Source organism: Diadema setosum, chromosome 5 (genome assembly GCF_964275005.1).
Source record: "Diadema setosum chromosome 5, eeDiaSeto1, whole genome shotgun sequence".
In the NCBI taxonomy this organism is placed as follows: Eukaryota; Metazoa; Echinodermata; class Echinoidea; order Diadematoida; family Diadematidae; genus Diadema; species Diadema setosum.
In genome coordinates, this window is record NC_092689.1 from 29,605,028 (window position 1) to 29,626,981 (window position 21,954).

Below are 21,954 nucleotides of genomic sequence, written 5' to 3' on the forward strand. Positions count from 1 at the left end.
GCAGGCTAATGTCTTCCATTTAGTCCTCTTTACTCCTATAGTCACTAATGGAGTGAGGGATGGCAACTGCACTCTTCACCATAATGTTCTGAGCTATGCTGACTGCGAATGCTTTCAATGCTGATGCATTTGATACCTCAGACATGGACATGAGGTGCCGAACAGACGGCAAGCATTTCAACCCATGACGTCTCCGGGAGATGACCAAGGTCCACGTTGATAAGCTCCGTGAATTCCTGTTTGCTGATGACTGTGCCGTGAATGCTGGGAATGTCCTCATCGATACATCTATGACAACTACGGTCTTACCATCAGTAGCAGGAAAATTGAAGCAATTGCCAACCTGCTGCATGGAAACTCCACCAGGGGGTAACTGCGACAGTACGAACGCCCAGAATTTGACAGTAGTAGACAAGTTCAGTAACTCTTGGGATCTTGCGGTATACATCCATGACGAGACTAACACATGTGTTGCAAATTGGCCAGGGCTACCATGAGGTGCATATTTTTATGGAATCTTACTTTTGACAGAGGCGTGTTTTAAATAGGGTCACTGCAGACAGCTACTGAAGGTCTTGTAGGGTGCGTTTGTGTCTGAATAATGTGACGGGAGATGTGGTAAAGTCATTAAAAAAAACCCAATGCAGACTTCGTTCAGACAATAAGTGAGGCGACACTTTCCAATCATCACATTACTGATGAGCCTCACCTGTTGCGACGGGGCCAAATGTCGCTGAATTGACAGCTCCCGCACCATTGTAAGCCCTGTAGGCGTAGCTGTGAAGATAAAACACATAATTCCATCAACATTCTATGGGCTGTTTTTGTTTCACTATAGACAAATTTTGTTAGGTTACAAGCAATATTTGTACCAGCATAGCAGTACATGTATGTATGTATAATATATATATATATATATATATATATATATATATATATATATATATATAGATATATATATATATATATATATTACATATTATGTGTATTTATAATTCATGTTTATCTTCTTAAGGCAACATTATAAATCACACATAAATGTTTCTTTTAATAAAAGAACACATTGGAAATTTCAGCCGGTACAAAAGTGCTATAACATTCAACTTCATGAAACAAATGGGAACCTGGAACACTGAATGACCTTTATCATTTATTTCACACGTGTTTCATATTCATGTCATCACATTGGCAACGATGTGCTGCTGGGTAATCATATTGAAGAAAAAAGATAATGTGAGACATACCTGCTTCCTGAAATTTGTCAAAAATCTCGGAATGTTTCGAACCATGAGGTTATAGAAATATGGTGATCATTAACAACATCTTAAAAACAACAAACGAAACCAAACATTCATAGATCTGTACATCAGGGTTGCACCATCACAAACATACAGATTCATTATCCATTAGGCAGTGAGCGTATGGACACTGGGGCGATTTGTTTAACCTTTACAGGGATTTGCTCGTGCATTAGCACAGATGTCTGGGAACTGGTTATATATAAATAGATATTTATCCAACCACCAAATTCCCTGTCAGATACCATGGACTTCCTGATGAAATGAGGCACATCCCCATATTTAATATTATTATGTGCTTGACGGTTTACAACTATGTAAAGTTTGAAGGAATCTCTGAATACTGATGAAAATTGCTGGCCAAGTGAAGTCTAGTGCCTGGGCATATTAAAGGTGAAAAGGAATTACTGGGCTCACAACTACTTTTTTTTTTTTTTTAGCTTTAGTAGTGCATGGACATTTTGTAATCAAATGAGAACTTGCATTTCAACACTAAGAAAATGTTGCCTGACGAATCTAGGAGATTTTCAACCTTAGTAAAACGTTTAACTCATTGAAATGGGACATGTTCTAATTTCACAAAGACAAAAGACGGAAATGTCGAACATGTAATAATGCTGCCACCGAATAAGTTGGCCCTAACAAGTTCGCCGAGGTCACGTTCCGAGTAGCTGAAAACTTAGTGCGCTCTTAATAGGTGCACGCTGTTCATAATTCTGTCAAAGTATTCAAACTACTGCTGACTCCTACAGTTGAGATACCTGGGTACTTAAATGCATCCCTCATGAGATGAGTGGGCAATGAAGAAAAAATGAGACTCAAAAAAAGAAGACAAATGAAGACAAATGCTGTCAAACATCATCATAATGAATTTGGTTTTTTGTTTTTTGTTTTTTGCTACCAAACCTTCGAATTCAGAGAGCAGAAAGGTTCTTCATTGAAATAACTCCAAACCACATTTCACCATATTTGACCCAAAACGCATATATTTTCTTTACTTAATACTGGAGAATCAGCCCACGAGGCTTTTGGGGTGTGTGCGACGCAGCAATTTGTGTTGGTATTGCAAACATTTCCACTTCCAGCAGAGTTAGAATATATATGTAAAACAATGACGCATTTCTACGACTTAAATTTGAAGATGTTTGCTTTGAAACATAAATATGAACACATTGATTGGACAGGTTAAAATACTCTCACAATACGTTATTGAATATGGTAATATCTGTGATCGGTAAAGCTAATAACTGATAATCCAGTATTTCGGTCACACTGAATGGTTTTGAGTTTTCGCTGCAGATGCTGGTCAAGTTCCATGACTGATGGCATGAATTTTGTGGCTAAAATAATGTCTTCGGCGACACTTTGTGGAGGAGGCATAAAGCGTTTGCACACTGACACAGCCTTATATAGAGAGAAAATGCTAATGAAAACGGTCTTTCGTGCACTTCTGAGCAGGACATTATCATGTTGCTATCCAGGACTCAAACACTCGAATGTTATGATCAGAATATTGGACGTCAGCTGATGCTCAAATGCACTCTTCTAAAACCTTCACACGACTCCCGAGCGCGACTTACTAGTACTCTGTGTTGTGTTTCAGTGGCCCGTTGCAGTAGCCCGTGGTACCAGTTGGGCAGGATTCCATGCCAACCTCCACCCGACCAACAGTCATGTCCATTTGCACCGTGGCTCGCCTCTTTCGTCCCCACGAGCCTGCACGACACATAGATAGTCGTTACCTTGTGGGTAAGAATCTACTCGAAAACAGGATCATTATTTAACTCCTTTGTGTCACGTTTGCACGCCTCAGTTGACTGCTCGCAAACTTGGCATATTTTGCTTAAAAGCACAATCATGCACAGACTGATCAATAAATCGCAATATGCCACAGCACATTGAAAGTGTCATAGCCATAGTTTTGTCGCAAAATTTACATCACAGAAAAGCTCGCAATTTTCTCTAGAATTTGCCAAATAAACACTCACCCTCACATAAACAGCTTGACGTAGAGCTTTGAAAGGCAAACGGCTTTCGAAAAGCGCTCATGCATTGTAGTCTAGGAATAATGTAAATTTTATGTTAATATTGTAACCTAAAGATACTTTTTTTTTAATCGAACCATCCATCTCTGGAAACTACACATTCGTGTTTATTGTTATATCTTTTCATTCTAAATTTCGTTGCACTTTTTATTTTGAGTGCTCTTTGGTCATAATTACACTGTTGTTTATTGCAGTTGGAAAAATTGTATTTTCAAAATCATCTAAATTGCTTAAATTATTCCAGAACTTTCATTTCCTACACATTTGACAATAACATTTAAGATTTTCTCTCATTTGGGGCAAATTTGTGTAATGAGTTTCTGCTTTTTCCAAAGCTAATGAATGTTAACTGATTCAATCAAAATCTTTCCAAATATATAGAATAAGCAGGATAAAGTGTCATATAGGGACAATTTCCCTGAGGACAAGACTATGATTTCTGCAGTGAAATCAGAGCAAGAATTATAGGCGAGTCATTTTTGTATGTCTATACTGTAAGCTATACTGAGCTCTGTCTGTATGCGTTTTACGTATGTACCGATATAACGTGCATGCATGTAAACAAAGCAAGTTTCCATAAATGACCCTCCCCTCCCCCCCCCCCCAAAAAAAAAAAATCGAATTGAATCGAACTAAATTAAGTGCAAGATCCAAATGTATTTTACTGTACAGTAAAGCCTAGTATGTATAATTGCCTGGCACAATATGAGTGTTTTACCTAAATGCCAGGGATTAGCTGATTTACTGTTTTACAGAAAACAAGTACAAGTGTACTCACCATAATTGGTTGGATATGGGTAAGGCTGATTTTCAATTGTGATGTAAGGAGGAAATCCTCCGCTGTCGGAATTAACCCGTGCCTCGTTGTATGTATACTCAACTTCAGAAACGCTTGAAACATTTAGTTCTGAAATGAAGAATTAAACACGTACCAGTATGACATGATTACTCAATAGGCACCAAACAAGTTACTGATAGTATGAATAAAAAATGAAAAAAAAAAAAAAAACACAGGTGAGTAAAATCATGAAGAGATACGCACACATGCATGCAAAGACACTCCAGGGGGGTGTTTCATCAACGCTTGTCAGCGCCGACCACTGTCGGCGCTGACCAATTTCAGCAAAATCCTTGGTTTTGATTGGCTGAGATGCTCTGGTCACTGACTGTTACTATGGTGATTCAATTTGTCAGCGCCGACAAACGTTGATGAAACACCCCCCCCCCCCCCGATATAAGTTGTACAACTACGGTGTGTGTGTGTGTGTGTGTGTGTGTGTGTGTTCATATACCATTGTGTACAATGGAACTAGTCACCAGGTAGGTATGACAGTGTACGGTCTATGTGATATCGCTTAGGTAGCGTTACTACACTGTCCTAGGCAAAAAACATGTATAGGGGCCTAACCATTTTCACATGCTCGCGAGCTTCTATAGATTGCAGAAGGCGAAGACAGAAGTCTGTTTCAATTAAAAAACTCTGAGGGTGAGTGTTCCGCACGCACACTGAAAGTAACTAACGCGTGAGACTATAGGCGAGCACTGTGCAACCACTTTATAGCACGACGTCGCCCTGGGGTGCAGTCCCACAAGCTGTACGTGTCCCAATGCGGAATGCCCACAGTCAAGTCTGCATATTCGGCAGTCTCCTATCGGAGATTATGTTCCGGCATGGTCATCGTGGTCAGGAAGATGAAATTTATACAATTATTGTCTTCCTTATGTCATTGGTAGGAGAATTTAGTGGGGGGGGGGGGAGAACAATGATTGTATTTACCTTTGAAAAGTCCACTTAATACAAAGTGGGTTACCGTCTGTATGATGAGGTGAAAATCATGCAACAGTTATGTTGCACAAAAGTTCGTTGCACTTCCCTACTGATTATCAGATAATCAATGTATATTGTAAGAAGCAAATAATATCATTCACTCTCATGTATAACATACACCGCATATGAGGAGCGCGTTGTGGCAAAATCAAAGTCTCAGCATACCAATTTTTGAAATGATGACAGTGAAGACAGTAAGTTCTCCGTTCTCATGACTGAAGAGATCCTCCGGGAGGGTAATGGTGAAAGATGTGGTGGAGACACTTGTCGGCTCTGTGATACTACCATAGTCATAATCTGGATCAACTGGAGAGGGAACTACAGTGAAAGAAACATACACATTTGGAGAAACATTGGAGAATCAATAAGTTAATTTTGATGAGAGATTTATGGATATCTCTCTTAAAGTGATAGCTAGCTACTTCAAATTTTCCAATATTTTCTTCTTTTTTTCACAGCCTAGTTTGAATTAAGTGTCTTCTTACAAGAAATGTTCATGGCTCATACACAAGCAGTGGAACACAATTTTTTAGTACAAGTTTTCACAAGATCTTTCTGCTCTCTAACATTTCAGTGTTAATAGGGTGACTAATGGTTAAAACACTTGTGTATCAGCCATCACAAATTGAATGTTCACATGGGTAGTGAAAAGAAATCCATTGGTTTGTACTTTCTGGTAAGTATAAATTATTCGAAGGTAAGTAAACGCCACCACACACTAATGGCCTTGATATCGGCTTTTAATCATTTGTAGAAATCCCAGAAATTGTCCATGTCATATTACAATAATTTGAGAAAAAGCTACACTAGGCTTTATCATACCTCGCACAATTAAAAACCGTTTCACTAATTTTACAGTCTTGTCTGTCACTTCATTGCAGAATTACTTCGATGTTTACGTATCTTGATAATATAATGATTAAGAGTCGCCCTACATCTGTTCTTTATTTTCATCACCAATGTGCGTATTTTCACTTGAATCACAAGCACACTGTTTACAGTAAAAAGTCACTCAGTGTTCAAAATAATGGTTATAAAGTCAGCAAAAATGATGGAGAGGTAAAAAGTCTGATTGGAATTAGCCAAACGATAAGATATTACCATGGTTACGGATTTGAAAGGTTTCATGCGTTTAACAAAAACATTTGTAAACTAGATCATGGGACAATGTCTCACCTATAGTATAGCTGTAGACCAAAACAAGATTATTATAGGGCATGTGATGTTGAGTGTAAAGAATTTACCTGCTTCAGGAGTTATGACTGGTTCTGTAAATGCTGGATCACTGCTATAGCCCCCATCATTCACAGCAGTTATCTTTATACAAAAGAAAGGGAAAGCGCAACCAATAAAAAAAAGAACGTGAGATGGAGAGATCCATCCTGCTTGATACTATTAAGCGACTTCAGAGTTACATTCTGCGCATGAGCATATACAGGTCATTTGAGAAAAAAAAACTGTAATAAAATCAAGTTAGATTATTACGTAAGTGGGTGACATCTAACTTTACAGTGGTGTTGTTTTGATGGTTTAAAATTTGGGGTCATTTGAAACATCACTGACTACGAACTGGCCAATCTATCCATTTTCACTACTTTTTCACACTTACAAGTTTCAAAATGATTAGATATAAATTCTTCTACAATCATATGATCTACACAACATACAATGAGGCGTGACCTTTAGTGTGTTTTTTTTTTTTTCCCGGCAACATTGTACCACTTTTGAGCAGCGGGCCACACTGAAAGTTCAATTACACAGGGCATCAAAAAGTTCTTAATATACCATATCTGGTTCAAACTGTTTGGTGACTCACAATATCTTTATAAAGCGTTTTGAATATACCGGCTTCCCCTTGGTTTCTTCCTTGTTTGGCTGTCAAAAAGCAAGCTCTGACACTGGACTCTAAATCACTACAGTGCTCCATCATGGGGGAAATCAGTGTTATCGATATGGGGCATGTTGGACATACAAGAGAAGAAAAAGATGCAGTTGTGTAATGGATGCACAACACATATTTGAATTGTGAGCTTACCACAAAGGTGTAACTGAAACCTGGGATAAGACCAAAAATAACTATCGATGTGCCAGCTGTTGTGTAACTTCCGCTATCGTCACTGTGTGACTGCAAGTTTGAAGAAATAAAGAAGACACAAATAGGCAATCAAGGCATGAATGATGTACACTACAGAGGCATATTAGGGAGGTCCTACAAAATACTGGATGACAGAGAGCTTTGTGGACTGAAATATTGCATAAAAACATTATAAATGGATTCTCTCTCTCTCTTTTTTTTTTAAAGCATTACTTGCATGGGAAGGATTTCTTTGACATGCCGTTCACCCATTCCATGAAAAAAAAAGATGCATTTGTTTCACATTCTCGTACACCGCACTAAAGCACGCTTTTTTAATGGTATTTCAAAAACTCATTTCATCCTTGCATTGATCAAAAGAGAGAAAAAAGAGAATATATGCTATACCAAGCTTTTATCACTTAGATGTCTGTGTTGTCAATAGTTATTTGAACTGGACTATCATAAACTTGTGTATTGACTGAAGTGCGTAAATTAAAGAAAATAAAATCATGTTATGATTATTATCCACCCTAAAAAGGAATTGGAGTGCATGTTACACAAAGTTTGCACAAAACACCACCCAAAACTTTGCCATGAACCATCTTTACCATTAGGAGGAAGATGTCCCAGGTTTCTCATGACTCCATAAGGAATGGTTGACTTACCTCCCTTGTACCAACATAACTTATTAGGTACTCGGTGATCTCCCCATTTGGTTGTACTGGCTTCTTCCACATCACACGGATTGTATTCTTGTTGACTTCAGTTGCCCTTGGATTCTGCACCTGACTCGGCGCTATATGTGATCAGAGCAAGTGAAACAGAAGAGCAAAGAGTGGTTCAGACAAAAGTCTGCACTATTTTTGACAGCACAAGAAATAAGGAGGGGAATTTTTGTGTTATTTTGCAGCAAGGAAAAAAAATGTCTGTTATCCAGATCACAACTTTATGGATTGTTTTCAAGAGATTAATGGGACCTCATTTTTTTCACCTTTTGTATGTCCTTCTTCAATGTAACAAATCTATGTGGCCCTGACTTCCATAAAACATGGCACATATCATATTGTATGAATGACTTAAATAATGTGCAAAGTTAGAAAATTATTCATCACGCCATTTCGAACAAAGCCAAAATTATAATTTGAACATGTTTTAAAGCATGTGTGTTTGCTATACCCAGACTAGAATCATTAAATGACACAGGTTCTCTCATAAAAACATGATGATTGCTGCAAAATATTAGTCTTCTCTCATCACCTTCTGTTACATCACAACAGGACAATTTATTTGTGGTCATAGCCTAGAATGACAGTTTCCTGCATGTTGTTCAATTGTGTTTCACAATCTATTTCATTTCAGTCCATCACAATTTCTTTTGTACTTCGATGTTCCATGTGAGCAGATTTTTCTCACAAATGCTTAAACTGTAAAATCAGCAATTGTTGCGTTTCTTCGCCTTTGCTCTAAACGTGCTATGAAAAATATTCAACTATCATTACATAGATTATGTCACAATATTAGATGACCTCAGTATCAACTGTCTGGAGGAAAAATAGAAGTACCCGCCATATCGTAATCCTGACATTTTGCAAGATAGAAATGTCATATAGCTCCTGTGAATTTAATTGAATCATAGACCAGGAGATGCAAATAATGACACATTACAAAATGATGAAGCAGATTGTAACCAAACGATTGGTTGAGAGTGTACACATGATCAGAGATTAATTTTGCCTAACATGTAATTTTGCTTGTGACCGGTAGTAAGTAAAATGACTGGTCAGTATTCATCACAGGTTAGAGTTTTTGAATTCAAATTAAAAATTTGGGACATGTCACATTAATTTACAAGTTTATAATGGATAATCCTTTTGATAAAGGTAAGTATTTTTCTTTTATTGCAGACCTAGAAGTAGATCAGGGTCTTGATGTAGAATTAAGAATTTACACAATATACCTAGAGTTTGACCCATTCCGCTATATTGCAGATAGTGTAAGTCCTATGTTAGATCTAAGTTAGATGTGGATGTAGTAACATAATATTATATGGACTTTGAGATGAGGGTGATTTATTAAATAACAAGGATATGATTTATCATTCTATAAAACAAATAACACACATTTTTTTTTTCATTCAGGCACAAAGTATACAGTGGTATAATGACCACATTCGGTACCTTAACAGTCCAGACACCCTCAGCTTTCGCCTCAGGCGTAGACTGTTCCAAACGTACACTAAGTGGGTATTCTTACAAATGCGCTCACCGATGTTTTTTATTCGTATATTGTTCAATCTAATAGTATGTGCCTTTACTTCATGGGTTGATTAGTAATGACTTTAAAACCACGAACTCACTGTCTGTAAGTGTTCTGGACGACTCCACTCGGCCTTCACTCCTCTCATCTTGACTGACTGTCACCACGGTAACAGTATAGTTCGTCCCTGAAGTCAAGCCCGACACGGTCCCACCAGGGTTTGTCAGATTCCCGTTGAACGTGGCTTGTCCCTCGATAGGATCCACCGTGATGTCATAGCCACTAGACTCCCCATCTGCCCTAGTCCACTTCAGGTCCAACCGTCTCTGGTCTGGTGTGATCACGAGGTTTGTGGCCGTGGCGGGAACTACGGAGAACAAAGAAATGACATCCTGCATGCCCACTTTAATGGAGAAGATTAGCATTCATCACCAACAGACACATTATGCCGAACATCTAGTAGGTACAATACTGGGCTTGCACCATATTGACTTCTCTCTGATAGCAGTGATGAGATGAGGAACAGATGGGGACACATTGGAATGGATAATCCCCAACACAATAATCACTCTAGCACCCTTCATGTCGGAGCCATAAAAAGACATAGGTAGACAATCCAATTTTGAAAATTATAGTCACAAGAGTTACAGGTCCATGGCTTACCAACAAAAAGAGCAAACCATCAAGTATGTAGAAGATGATCAAAGACAATCATCTTTTAATCCTATTCATTTTCTCTTACTCACTTGTCCTTTGCTGCACAGTTTTTCCTTCGCTTGTTTGAATGCTTGGGCCACTGGCACTGTCTCCACTTATTGTGACCACTGTGAAAATATACTGACGACCCTGCGTCAGACCTGTTACTTGAGCAGAGTACATCATCTGATTGCTGTGTGCTACTGTGATTGGATCAGTGCCGTCCGGTTCGTAGATCAGGTTGAATTCATCATAGACACAATAACAACTCTTCAAGGTCCATTCCACATTGACAGCAGTGGTATTGTAGTCTCTGATGGTGTCACTTTCAACACTCTCCGGGACTGCAAAAAATCAATGTGAACATCTATCCATCAAACTTGTGACTTTTCCAGACACTATCATTAAGAAAAATGGAATTGGCCAGCTGAGTCTAGAGCAATTTCCCCCTGGGCAATCACCCCAGACCCTTCCCCTGACCCTAACCCTAATCCTAATCCTGAACCTAATCCTAACCCTAACCCCAATCCTAACCCAAACTCTAACCCTAAACCTAACCCTAATTTTTACTCTAACCTCATCACTAACCAGTATTTACCCGGGGGTAATTGTCCTCGGGGCGTATATTTGCCTGGATACGGGCCAGCTAATTGTTCTTTGCATATCAAACTATCAACATATACATGCATATGTAGGTACATTCAGAAAAGGTGCAAAGTTTTAGGTGTGAAACCACTTCTTGTTGGGATCCCTGAGGAACCTGAGTCTACCTGCCCCACGCAAATTTAAGGACTAAAGTGAAACACGTTGGTTTATATGCTTAAAAATGGATATCTAAGTATTTCAAATTACTATAAAAAGACATTGACATTTATACTGGATGTCATACGGTGATCAGAAAACGGTTTCGAAAACGATTTCTGAACATATTCTCCTGTTCACCTTTCCTCCAGTATCAACTTACTAGTATTGCCAAAAGAGTTTATTGTAGTAACATTATGGTGAAGGTTCACATGTAACTATCAAAAAAAAAAAAATGTCGGGCTGTTCTGATTGCTGCTCAAGCTGGAAACAACCAAAATAAGGAGGAGTAGGAGGAGTCTGTGAAGGGATTCTGTCTGCCAATAGAGCGGAGGAACACACCTGCTCTGAGATGGATCACGGAGGAGCTGTTGCTGGTTCCCCCATCGAGACTGAAGACAATCATGGCGTAGACTGCCCCTGGCCTTGGGAGGTTCACACAGGATGCATTGAAAGGCCCCAAATCCCGGTCTTCTACTGGGATAGTAGGTGGGGATGCGTTTCCTTCGCTACATGATATTTTGTAGTTATCAACGGTTTCTTTCTGCTTTTCCCACAAGGCGCTGACAGACGTAGTGGTTGAGTCACCCTCACGTAGCTCCACTCCATTTGGCACTGGAATATGAGTGTTAATGAGAGTGCGACACATAAAATCATGCGTATAGCATGCACTCTCACGCACTTAAAGCTTTATACAGTGCAGCATTGCTGAGACAGTAGTCATTTCCAAGTAGGTGGTTACCTACATAATGTCCAATTCCTATCATTGTTGTTGTTGTTTTTATTTCCGTCTTCATGATAAAAAAATACACACATTACAAGTTGCATATACATTGCATATACGTACAGAAGAAACGGGGGATTGCCCATTCAGTCATATTTGCAAAATATGTGTGTTCCTCCACAGGGTCCACAGGGTCCACCATGATGATGGTAACAATAACCACAATGATAAGAATAAAAGTAATAATACTTCTACAATTGCATTACAATATAACATCAAACTGTTAGAGAGTGTAATGGCAATAACAAGAAGACCACCTGACTTACATGTAATGATCCCTAGTGAGCTTGGAGCACTCTCTTTGCCATTGCTGCGAGATACAACAGTGATGGTATATTCATCTAAAGGAGTGGGCAAATCAATGCAGGAAGCTGTCAAGGTGTCACCCCTTTGATCACTAGTGATGAGGATTTCACTTGGTGATGCACTACCATCAGAGCATGTGATGATGAAGGTATCCAAGACACTGTTCGGCATCTCCCAGGAGGCTGTTATTGATGTGGTGTTTGATGCTTCTTCCCTCAGAGTTACAGCTTCTGGCACTGTTATGGAAAATGATATATCAAAAATTAGAGAAGATATCAATGATAATAAAAGGTAACTGTACAGGTGCTGTTTAAAGACCCGACAGCGTGAGGATTTATAGATAGTCAATTCATTCGTCCAATGAATCCACCAGGGTACATACGAATTTACCACGAATAGCACCGGTCAGCAAATACGCGCATTGACATCAACTTGTTGAATGTTTCTAAAAAACCATAAGTGTGACTCTTAATTGTCACCCCCTCCCACGGTAGGGACTTTTTGTAAAACACAGAGTACAATAGCCGCGGTTGTTTTTTATTTGTTTTTTGTTTTTTGGGAGAATTTAAAAGCAAATTTCTAGGTACCTACATATATTGCATATACGTACAGAAGAAACGGTGGATTGCCCATTCAGTCATATTTGCAAAATATGTCTGTTCTTCCACAGGGTCCACAGGGTCCATCATGATGATGGTAACAATAACCACAAGGTGATAAGAATAAAAGTAATGATACTTGTACAATTCCATTACAATTATGATAACATCAAACTGTTAGAGAGTGTAATGGCAATAACAAGAAGACCACCTGACTTACATGCAATGATCCCGAGTGAGCTTGGAGCACTTTCTTTGCCATTGCTGAGAGACACAACAGTGATGGCATATTCATCTCCAGGAGTAGGCAAATCAATGCAGGAAGCTGTCAAGGTGTCACCCCTTTGATCATTGGTGATGGGGATTTCACTTGGTGATGCACTACCATCAGAGCATGTGATGATGAAGGTATCCATGACACTGTCTGGCACCACCCAGGAGGTTGTGATCGCCGTGGTGCTTGATGCTTCTTCCCTCAGAGTTACAGCTTCTGGCACTGTTATGGAATATGATATATCAAAAATTAGAGAAGATATCAATGATAATAAAAGGTAACTGTACAGGTGCTGTTTAAAGACCCGACAGCGTGAGGATTTATGGATAGTCAATTCATTCGTCCAATGAATCCACCAGGGTACATACGAATTTACCACGAATAGCACCGGTCAGCAAATACGCGCATTGACATCAACTTGTTGAATGTTTCTAAAAAACCATAAGTGTGACTCTTAATTGTCACCCCCTCCCACGGTAGGGACTTTTTGTAAAACACAGAGTACAAAAGTCGCGGTTGTTTTTTGTTTGTTTGTTTGTTTGTTTTTTTGGAGAATTTAAAAGCAAATTTCTAGGTACCTACATACATTGCATATACGTACAGAAGAAACGGGGGATTGCCCATTCAGTCATATTTGCAAAATATGTCTGTTCTTCCACAGGGTCCACAGGGTCCATCATGATGATGGTAACAATAACCACAAGGTGATAAGAATAAAAGTAATGATACTTGTACAATTGCATTACAATTATGATAACATCAAACTGTTAGAGAGTGTAATGGCAATAATAAGAAGACCACCTGACTTACATGCAATGATCCCTAGTGAGCTTGGGGCACTTTCTTTGCCATTGCTGAGAGACACAACAGTGATGGTATATTCTTCTCCAGGAGTAGGCAAATCAATGCAGGAAGCTGTCAAGGTGTCACCCTTTTGATCACTAGTGATGAGGATTTCACTTGGTGATGCACTACCATCAGAGCATGTGATGATGAAGGTATCCAAGACACTGTTCGGCATCTCCCAGGAGGCTGTTATTGATGTGGTGTTTGATGCTTCTTCCCTCAGAGTTACAGCTTCTGGCACTGTTATGGAAAATGATATATCAAAAATTAGAGAAGATATCAATGATAATAAAAGGTAACTGTACAGGTGCTGTTTAAAGACCCGACAGCGTGAGGATTTATGGATAATCAATTCATTCGTCCAATGAATCCACCAGGGTACATACGAATTTACCACGAATAGCACCGGTCAGCAAATACGCGCATTGACATCAACTTGTTGAATGTTTCTAAAAAACCATAAGTGTGACTCTTAATTGTCACCCCCTCCCACGGTAGGGACTTTTTGTAAAACACAGAGTACAAAAGTCGCAGTTGTTTTTTGTTTGTTTGTTTGTTTGTTTTTTTGGAGAATTTAAAAGCAAATTTCTAGGTACCTACATACATTGCATATACGTACAGAAGAAACGGGGGATTGCCCATTCAGTCATATTTGCAAAATATGTCTGTTCTTCCACAGGGTCCACAGGGTCCATCATGATGATGGTAACAATAACCACAAGGTGATAAGAATAAAAGTAATGATACTTGTACAATTCCATTACAATTATGATAACATCAAACTGTTAGAGAGTGTAATGGCAATAACAAGAAGACCACCTGACTTACATGCAATGATCCCAAGTGAGCTTGGAGCACTTTCTTTGCCATTGCTGAGAGACACAACAGTGATGGTATATTCATCTCCAGGAGTAGGCAAATCAATGCAGGAAGCTGTCAAGGTGTCACCCCTTTGATCATTGGTGACAGAGATTTCCCTTGGTGATGCACTACCATCAGAGCATGTGATGATGAAGGTATCCAAGACACTGTTCGGCATCTCCCAGGAGGCTGTTATTGATGTGGTGTTTGATGCTTCTTCCCTCAGAGTTACAGCTTCTGGCACTGTTATGGAAAATGATATATCAAAAATTAGAGAAGATATCAATGATAATAAAAGGTAACTGTACAGGTGCTGTTTAAAGACCCGACAGCGTGAGGATTTATGGATAGTCAATTCATTCGTCCAATGAATCCACCAGGGTACATACGAATTTACCACGAATAGCACCGGTCAGCAAATACGCGCATTGACATCAACTTGTTGAATGTTTCTAAAAAACCATAAGTGTGACTCTTAATTGTCACCCCCTCCCACGGTAGGGACTTTTTGTAAAACACAGAGTACAATAGTCGCGGTTGTTTTTTATTTGTTTTTTGTTTTTTGGGAGAATTTAAAAGCAAATTTCTAGGTACCTACATATATTGCATATACGTACAGAAGAAACGGTGGATTGCCCATTCAGTCATATTTGCAAAATATGTCTGTTCTTCCACAGGGTCCACAGGGTCCATCATGATGATGGTAACAATAACCACAAGGTGATAAGAATAAAAGTAATGATACTTGTACAATTCCATTACAATTATGATAACATCAAACTGTTAGAGAGTGTAATGGCAATAACAAGAAGACCACCTGACTTACATGTAATGATCCCTAGTGAGCTTGGAGCACTCTCTTTGCCATTGCTGCGAGATACAACAGTGATGGTATATTCATCTCCAGGAGTGGGTAAATCAATGCAGGAAGCTGTCAAGGCGACACCCCTTTGACTACTATTGGTGGGGATTTCACTTGGTGATGCACTACCATCAGAGCATGTGATGTTAAAGGTATCCATGACACTGTTTGGCACCTCCCAGGAGGCTGTTATCGCCGTGGTGTTTGATGCTTCTTCCCTCAGAGTCACTGCCTCTGGCACTGAGTTGAAAAAAAAAAAGATAATTTGATTTTGTACAATTCCTTTTTGGTCATACGTGTGTTGTCAAAACAGTGATAGCAATAACAAGAAAACTATCAGACTTACATGCAATTATCCCAAGAGAACTTGGCACACTTTCTTTGCCGTTGCTGACAGACACAACAGTGATGATATATTCATCTCCAGGAGTGGGCAAAGCAATGCAGGAATCTGTCAAGTTTTCCCCCTTTTGATCACTGGTGATGGATATTTCACTTAGTGATGCACAACCATTAGAGCATGTGATGATAAAGGTATCCAAGACACTGTTTGGCACCTCCCAAGAGGCTGTTATCGCCGTGGTGTTTGATGCTTCTTCCCTCAAAGTCACTGCCTCTGGTACTGAGTTGAAAAAAGAAACCAGTGATAATACAAGGGAGGTAACAGGTGCTGTTTAAAGACCTAATAGCGTGGGGATTCATGAATGGTCCCAATTCATTTGATCCCCATCGGGGTACATATTATGAAAACCATCAATAGCACTGGTCAGCAATGTGCATTGTAGAGGACGCTTATCATTAACGATCGACTCTAGTCGAAATTCTTCGGCCGTGTGTGTACTTACAGCTTATAGCGATAAAGCTGTACGCAATTCATTACGGGGATTCTTGAGTGCATCCGAACGGGGCCAGCCTGAAATCCCTCTCTATTCCCCGTCCTACGTGGTCTTTAACAAGGTCAATGGAAAACCTTAAAGGAATTAAATCAAGTGATAATCAACGTCATCAGACATCAATTTTTTTAATATTTCTAAAAACCATAAGTGTTACTCTTATTGTACTTTACACCTGAATATTTTGCATTTCTATTTCATGCAAAGCAGACACCAGATGAAGTTTACCGGTAAAACGTGGTTTCCATATGGCTGCAGAAACTGACAATTATTGCTCTAAAATGGATTCGTACTATGCATAAAAAAATGTACGAAATAACGCTGAGATAACATTATATCATAAGAAAAAAAAGTATGTCGAGAGTATTGCAACCCTACAACCTATGCGATCGTGGGTGGTCATCATCATCATCCAGTTTTAATCTAAGTCTGATCCCGACAACGTAGGTGGCTGGATCTACCTCACTCTCACTCATTCACTTTAAACTCGAACCCTTTCCTCAGAACATAATTGTCATCCCTCCTTAACACCACTACCACCAACACTAACCACCATATCCTACATCTCGCCCTTGTCACCTGTTCCACTTATCCATCATTTTAAGTTTCACATTTCGTACTACACTGAATTTGCCAATGCCCACTTCCCTCACACATCACATTACACCTTACTTACTGACAATTCTCCCTCCAAGTCACTCACAATCAATTTGTGCTCCAGAGGTTTACCTTGTGCCCATTGCTCTAAAACCTCACCTTCCACTTTCCAAAACTTTCTAAAATTACTATGATGATAACGAAAATCATTGTAATGGCATAACAATAACAATGATAACATGCTTATGATAATAAATGAATAATACAATTATACAGATCAAAATGTCTGACAGGGTAATGGCAATAGCAAGGCATCAGACTTACGCGTAATGATCATGAGTGAACTTGGCATGCTTTCTATGCCACTGCTGAGAGACACAACAGTGATGGTATATTCTTCTCCAGGAGCGGTCAAATCAATGCAGGAAGCTGTGAAGGTGTCACCCCTTTGACCACTAGTGATGAGGATTTCACTTGGTGATGCACTACCATCAGAGCATGTGATGATGAAGGTATCCAAGACACTGTCTGGCACCTCCCAGGAGGCTGATATCGCCGTGGTGCTTGATGCTTCTTCCCTCAGAGTCACTGCTTCTGGCACTGAGTTGAAAAAAAGAAATAATTTGAGGTTACAGGCCAAGCCATATTTGAGAACTTTGTTGGCTTAGAACACATTCATCTACGATGGGCCAAAGTATTGGAATTCACTTCATAACAATATTACATTAGCTCAATCTTGGGTTAACTCCTTCAAGAATAAAATAAAATTGTTTTTATTGAAATCTTATAACATCCAAACAAGTTAGGTTCATTTTACCATCTCAGTCAAGGTATCACTTCTTTGAACATTATACAATTATGATTTTTTTTTTTCAACACAAGTCCTCCTTACATGTTCCTGTTAGTATACCGTATATACCGGTGTGTCTTTTCTCCCCTCCTGCTGTGTCCTGCATTCTTACCGGTATAATTACGTATAAAAAAATTGCATTATATTCAATCCAGGTTGTATTTTATCACTAATTTTACATCATGAAATTTTGTTTTGTATTGCTGTCTTGTGTATTTTTCTGAGGGTCCCACAAGCAAGTACAAACTTTGCTTCTTAGTGGGACCCTCCATTTCCATCCCCATCTTTAGTTAACCTGTATTATACGCTTTATGTATATATCAACAACAATATAATTGCTTTTTTTTTCCATCTGCTACTCATTTTCATATGTACTTTGTTAAATCACATTCTGCAGTTATTACAAATATTCTGTACATATGCATTGTATATGATTTCTTTGTTTATTTGATGGAAGTGAAAATAAATTTGAATCTTGAATCTTGAAAAAGCTGTCTGCCAATATCTCTAGACCTGAATGGACCCTAAGAAAGAAAGTTATGGATTTTATGGCTTCACAATGATGTCACAAAATTTACAGTAATTTTAGAAGCAACCATAAAAGCATAGAAGCAACCTACAAGGATCACTGAAAGTCGTCACAATGCACCTTTCTAATTGGTTTCAGATAAGACTATCATGCAAAAATATCATGCAGCAGCAAAACTTTTCAACTGCACTGCTTTCTCCTAGAAGCCATCATGGCTAGGTTATATAATACAAGACTTCATTATCATTGGTAATAAAAGGGAAGGATACAACGTAGTACTGTAGAATTTATTTTAACAAAAATAGATAGAATTCAGTAAAGCTTTGTCTACAGGTCTATGGGGGACGTGTAAGGTGATGACAGCATCTGAGATCAGCTGTTTGAATATCTCTGAGAGTCACAACCGTAATCCTTGTATTCTACACCAGAAGATTTGTGACAAATCCAAAAAAAAAAAAAAAAAAAAAATCAGAACAAAGTTTGACATGATAAGCCACCACAGCAAGCATTCTTTATGATGAAAGATATCAAACAACCTTGATATCAATCTACACATCTTGGAATCTCTTACGTTGTTCCAGAAGGCAAAATACTGAAATCCCTACACACCAGAAGCTTTGGAGAAAGAATATTGGGTAAGTCCTGAACCATTTCAGGCAGTCATCTGTCATTTGGATCTGGTCATCTCTATCACAAAAATGTGGAATATTGACACAGCCCTAGCACAAAATAGTAAATAGTAGCTCTAGATGTTGGAGAACTAGCAAACTTTTCTTTCTTCCCAAGAAACAGAAAGAGAATGCCCCTACTGCATCCGACGGCACATCTACTGTCTCCATGCTTGAGTCATTTCCTTTGTGAACATAAAACAGATAAGATTAAGTGGTGTTCTTTGCATGAAATAAATGTAGTCTTGTAATAACCTAAAAGTTATGACTTATAGGGTCAAAAGGACTTGTAGCTGCTATTAAAATCATCATCTACCAAAAAATGACTTTTGGTTTGTCCAAACAAAAGGGATAATTAAGCTTCGATTACAGCTATCACCTCAGGCAACACAGTCAAGGGCAGTGAAGGATCGGGGGGGGGGGCACCGGGCGGCGCCCCCTCTTTATTTTATTTTTTTGGTGTCAAAACAGAAAAATGATAAAAGATGCGCCCCTCTTTAATTTTGTAAAGGCGCCTCCACTTTACGGGATTCCTGGACCCGTCCCTGGTCAAGGATACTTGTGACTGACTTGCTAACGTCGTGCAGTGCACATGACCTAAATATCTATTGCGATTGGCTCTATCCCTGAAGCTGCCAGACAATTCTTGTCAACTCACGTGCAGTCAGATTCACTGTCGCTGGATTCTCCTGTCGACCGCTAATGCTGGTCACTATCATCAGGTAGGTATCTCCAGGGGTACTCACATTCTCACATGAAGCCTGATACAGGTCCTCATCTCCCAAATAATCCTCAGTGATGTCACCTGGTGTTCCATTGCTACATTCTCCCTCAAAGACATCAATCACACCACCAGGATGCCGCCATACGGCACTTACTGATGTCTCGGTAGACACATCGGGCTGGAGGTTCGGAGGCAAGGGTACTAAAAAACAACAACAAACAAATACAAATTTCGCATCTACCAGATAAACTAAATTCACAAAGGAAGGTCATGGACACTGACCTAAGGTGCCGAAACAGGACAGGATGCATTTCTTCCTTCTCAGTCATTTCCAACTGAGAATTACCATAAACTCCCCACAAAAAGATATAGAATTGTAACTATACTGTATTGCAACTCTAATATTAACTAACTATTGTAACAATAATCTGCACATTCAGCTCATTCATCTTAATGTTAGAAAATGTTAACTTTTGTTGATGATGAAGAATGATATTATAAAGCCATATACACATTCATATAATGTTACATGTCAGTAGATCGTCAAGATAAAGTTGCAAATACCACAGCCAGGAATTTCTACAAGACAATGTTATCATAAAATATCGTATTTAAAGGAAGAAATAATTATGCAATTTGTTAAAAACAGAACGTTTTTATTAAAAAAACTTTCTGATCAAATTCAGACCCATTGAAAGTAGTTCTTCTTTATCTGAAGCATGTTAAGGAGAGATGTCTGCCTGATCTCTTATTCTCTTGTACACGTCAACACTTACTTAATGCAAGCAACATGTGGGACAAGCGCTAAGTCTTTATTAAAAAGAAATCAGACCTCAAAATCAGAAAAAAAAAACCCAGCATGTGATGACGTTTGGGCAGCAGCGCTTGGGCAGGAACAGCTATGTAAAATCAAAGTTTGAGTTCATCATGTGGGGGAAAAAAAAACAAGCTGGAATATAGATTCATCGAACATAGCATGCATGTGGGTAACTTTAAATCATATTAAAAAAAATGTCTTTTAGCAGAACATGTTACAAGAACATCAGGATTCCAAGTTTCAGACATTAAAATATTACAAACTATTATGTTCAATTTACCGGGGTATAAATACATAAAGCAGAATACCAATAGCTCATCAACACAAACGTATGTGTGTGTGTGTGTTTTAATTGAATAAAAAAAACACAAATGTGATACTTTACGTTTTATGGAAGAACTTCACATGTGTTGGTGTTGCTTACACGCAGTGAGAATTATGTCAGCCATATTATTCTGTCCATTGCTGAACGAGGTGACAGTCATGGTGTAATTGGCACCCGGCACAGGTAATCCCTCACAAGCTGCCATGTATTGAGCTCCAGTTGTAACATTAATGGATGAAGGGCTGGCTGTGCCGTTACTGCACTCAGTGGCGAAGGATGAGACCAGTCCAGCAGGGTTGACCCATTTTGCACTCACCGAATCAGTGGTAGATATGTCCTCAACCAGCACCACAGCATTGGGTACTGTGGGAGAGGATTATATCAAATACATTGTGATCACATCCACTCTACTTTACGAGAGGGCATCACACTTGTAAGGCAGCATAATACAAAGATGACAATCCTGTAAGGTACTTACTTTGTCATGCTTTTAAAACATTATGATTCTAGACATAGCTTTGATTGTGTTTTAAGTCCTGTTTGGACTTGGACCATGATCAAAATCAAAGTTAATGAATCAATATTTTGTAACTTCAAAATGAATAATCTCATGCATATACATGTTCAAAAACAACTGAACCACCGATCAAAGCTCCTATCAATAACAATCTGTTAAGATTGTCATTTTGTATGTCACATTGCCTTGGATGTACATTGCTTGCAGCACTCAATGTATGCAAACAATTTAGTCAAGGATCATGGAAATTATACCTGTCATTAAGGTCACATATCCCCTTTCTCACTAGTTTAACACACAATACCATTGTGCGCATAGGCGTACCCTGGATTTTTTAGAGGGGGGTGTTCAGTGGCGTACCGTGGGTCAAGACATTGGGGGGGGGCACCTCATGGAAGCAACATCAGAATTGCATAACTGTACAATTAAATGCGAGCGAGCGGAGCGAGCGAGCTTGAAAATTTTGACGTTTTACAGTCCCCAAACTGCCGTTTTTAGCTA

The 21,954-nt window shown here is 39.0% G+C and overlaps 1 protein-coding gene across 1 annotated transcript in view; it reads right to left on the reverse strand.

Annotated features, from left to right (window-relative positions):
- The window catches only part of LOC140228829 (tenascin-X-like), a 112,444-nt gene that overhangs the window by 11,957 nt on the left and 78,533 nt on the right, over positions 1 to 21,954 (reverse strand). The window contains exons 25-41 of the mRNA XM_072309101.1: positions 21,132 to 21,299; positions 19,729 to 19,995; positions 17,348 to 17,623; positions 15,498 to 15,773; positions 14,639 to 14,914; positions 13,775 to 14,050; positions 12,911 to 13,186; positions 12,052 to 12,327; positions 11,344 to 11,616; positions 10,251 to 10,544; positions 9,605 to 9,871; positions 7,914 to 8,044; positions 7,207 to 7,296; positions 6,416 to 6,488; positions 5,337 to 5,489; positions 2,879 to 3,014; positions 710 to 777 (exon numbers count right to left, since the gene is read on the reverse strand). Coding sequence (XP_072165202.1) covers positions 710 to 777; positions 2,879 to 3,014; positions 5,337 to 5,489; positions 6,416 to 6,488; positions 7,207 to 7,296; positions 7,914 to 8,044; positions 9,605 to 9,871; positions 10,251 to 10,544; positions 11,344 to 11,616; positions 12,052 to 12,327; positions 12,911 to 13,186; positions 13,775 to 14,050; positions 14,639 to 14,914; positions 15,498 to 15,773; positions 17,348 to 17,623; positions 19,729 to 19,995; positions 21,132 to 21,299 — 3,576 coding nt within the window. The remainder of the gene's footprint in view (positions 1 to 709; positions 778 to 2,878; positions 3,015 to 5,336; positions 5,490 to 6,415; positions 6,489 to 7,206; positions 7,297 to 7,913; positions 8,045 to 9,604; positions 9,872 to 10,250; positions 10,545 to 11,343; positions 11,617 to 12,051; positions 12,328 to 12,910; positions 13,187 to 13,774; positions 14,051 to 14,638; positions 14,915 to 15,497; positions 15,774 to 17,347; positions 17,624 to 19,728; positions 19,996 to 21,131; positions 21,300 to 21,954) is intronic.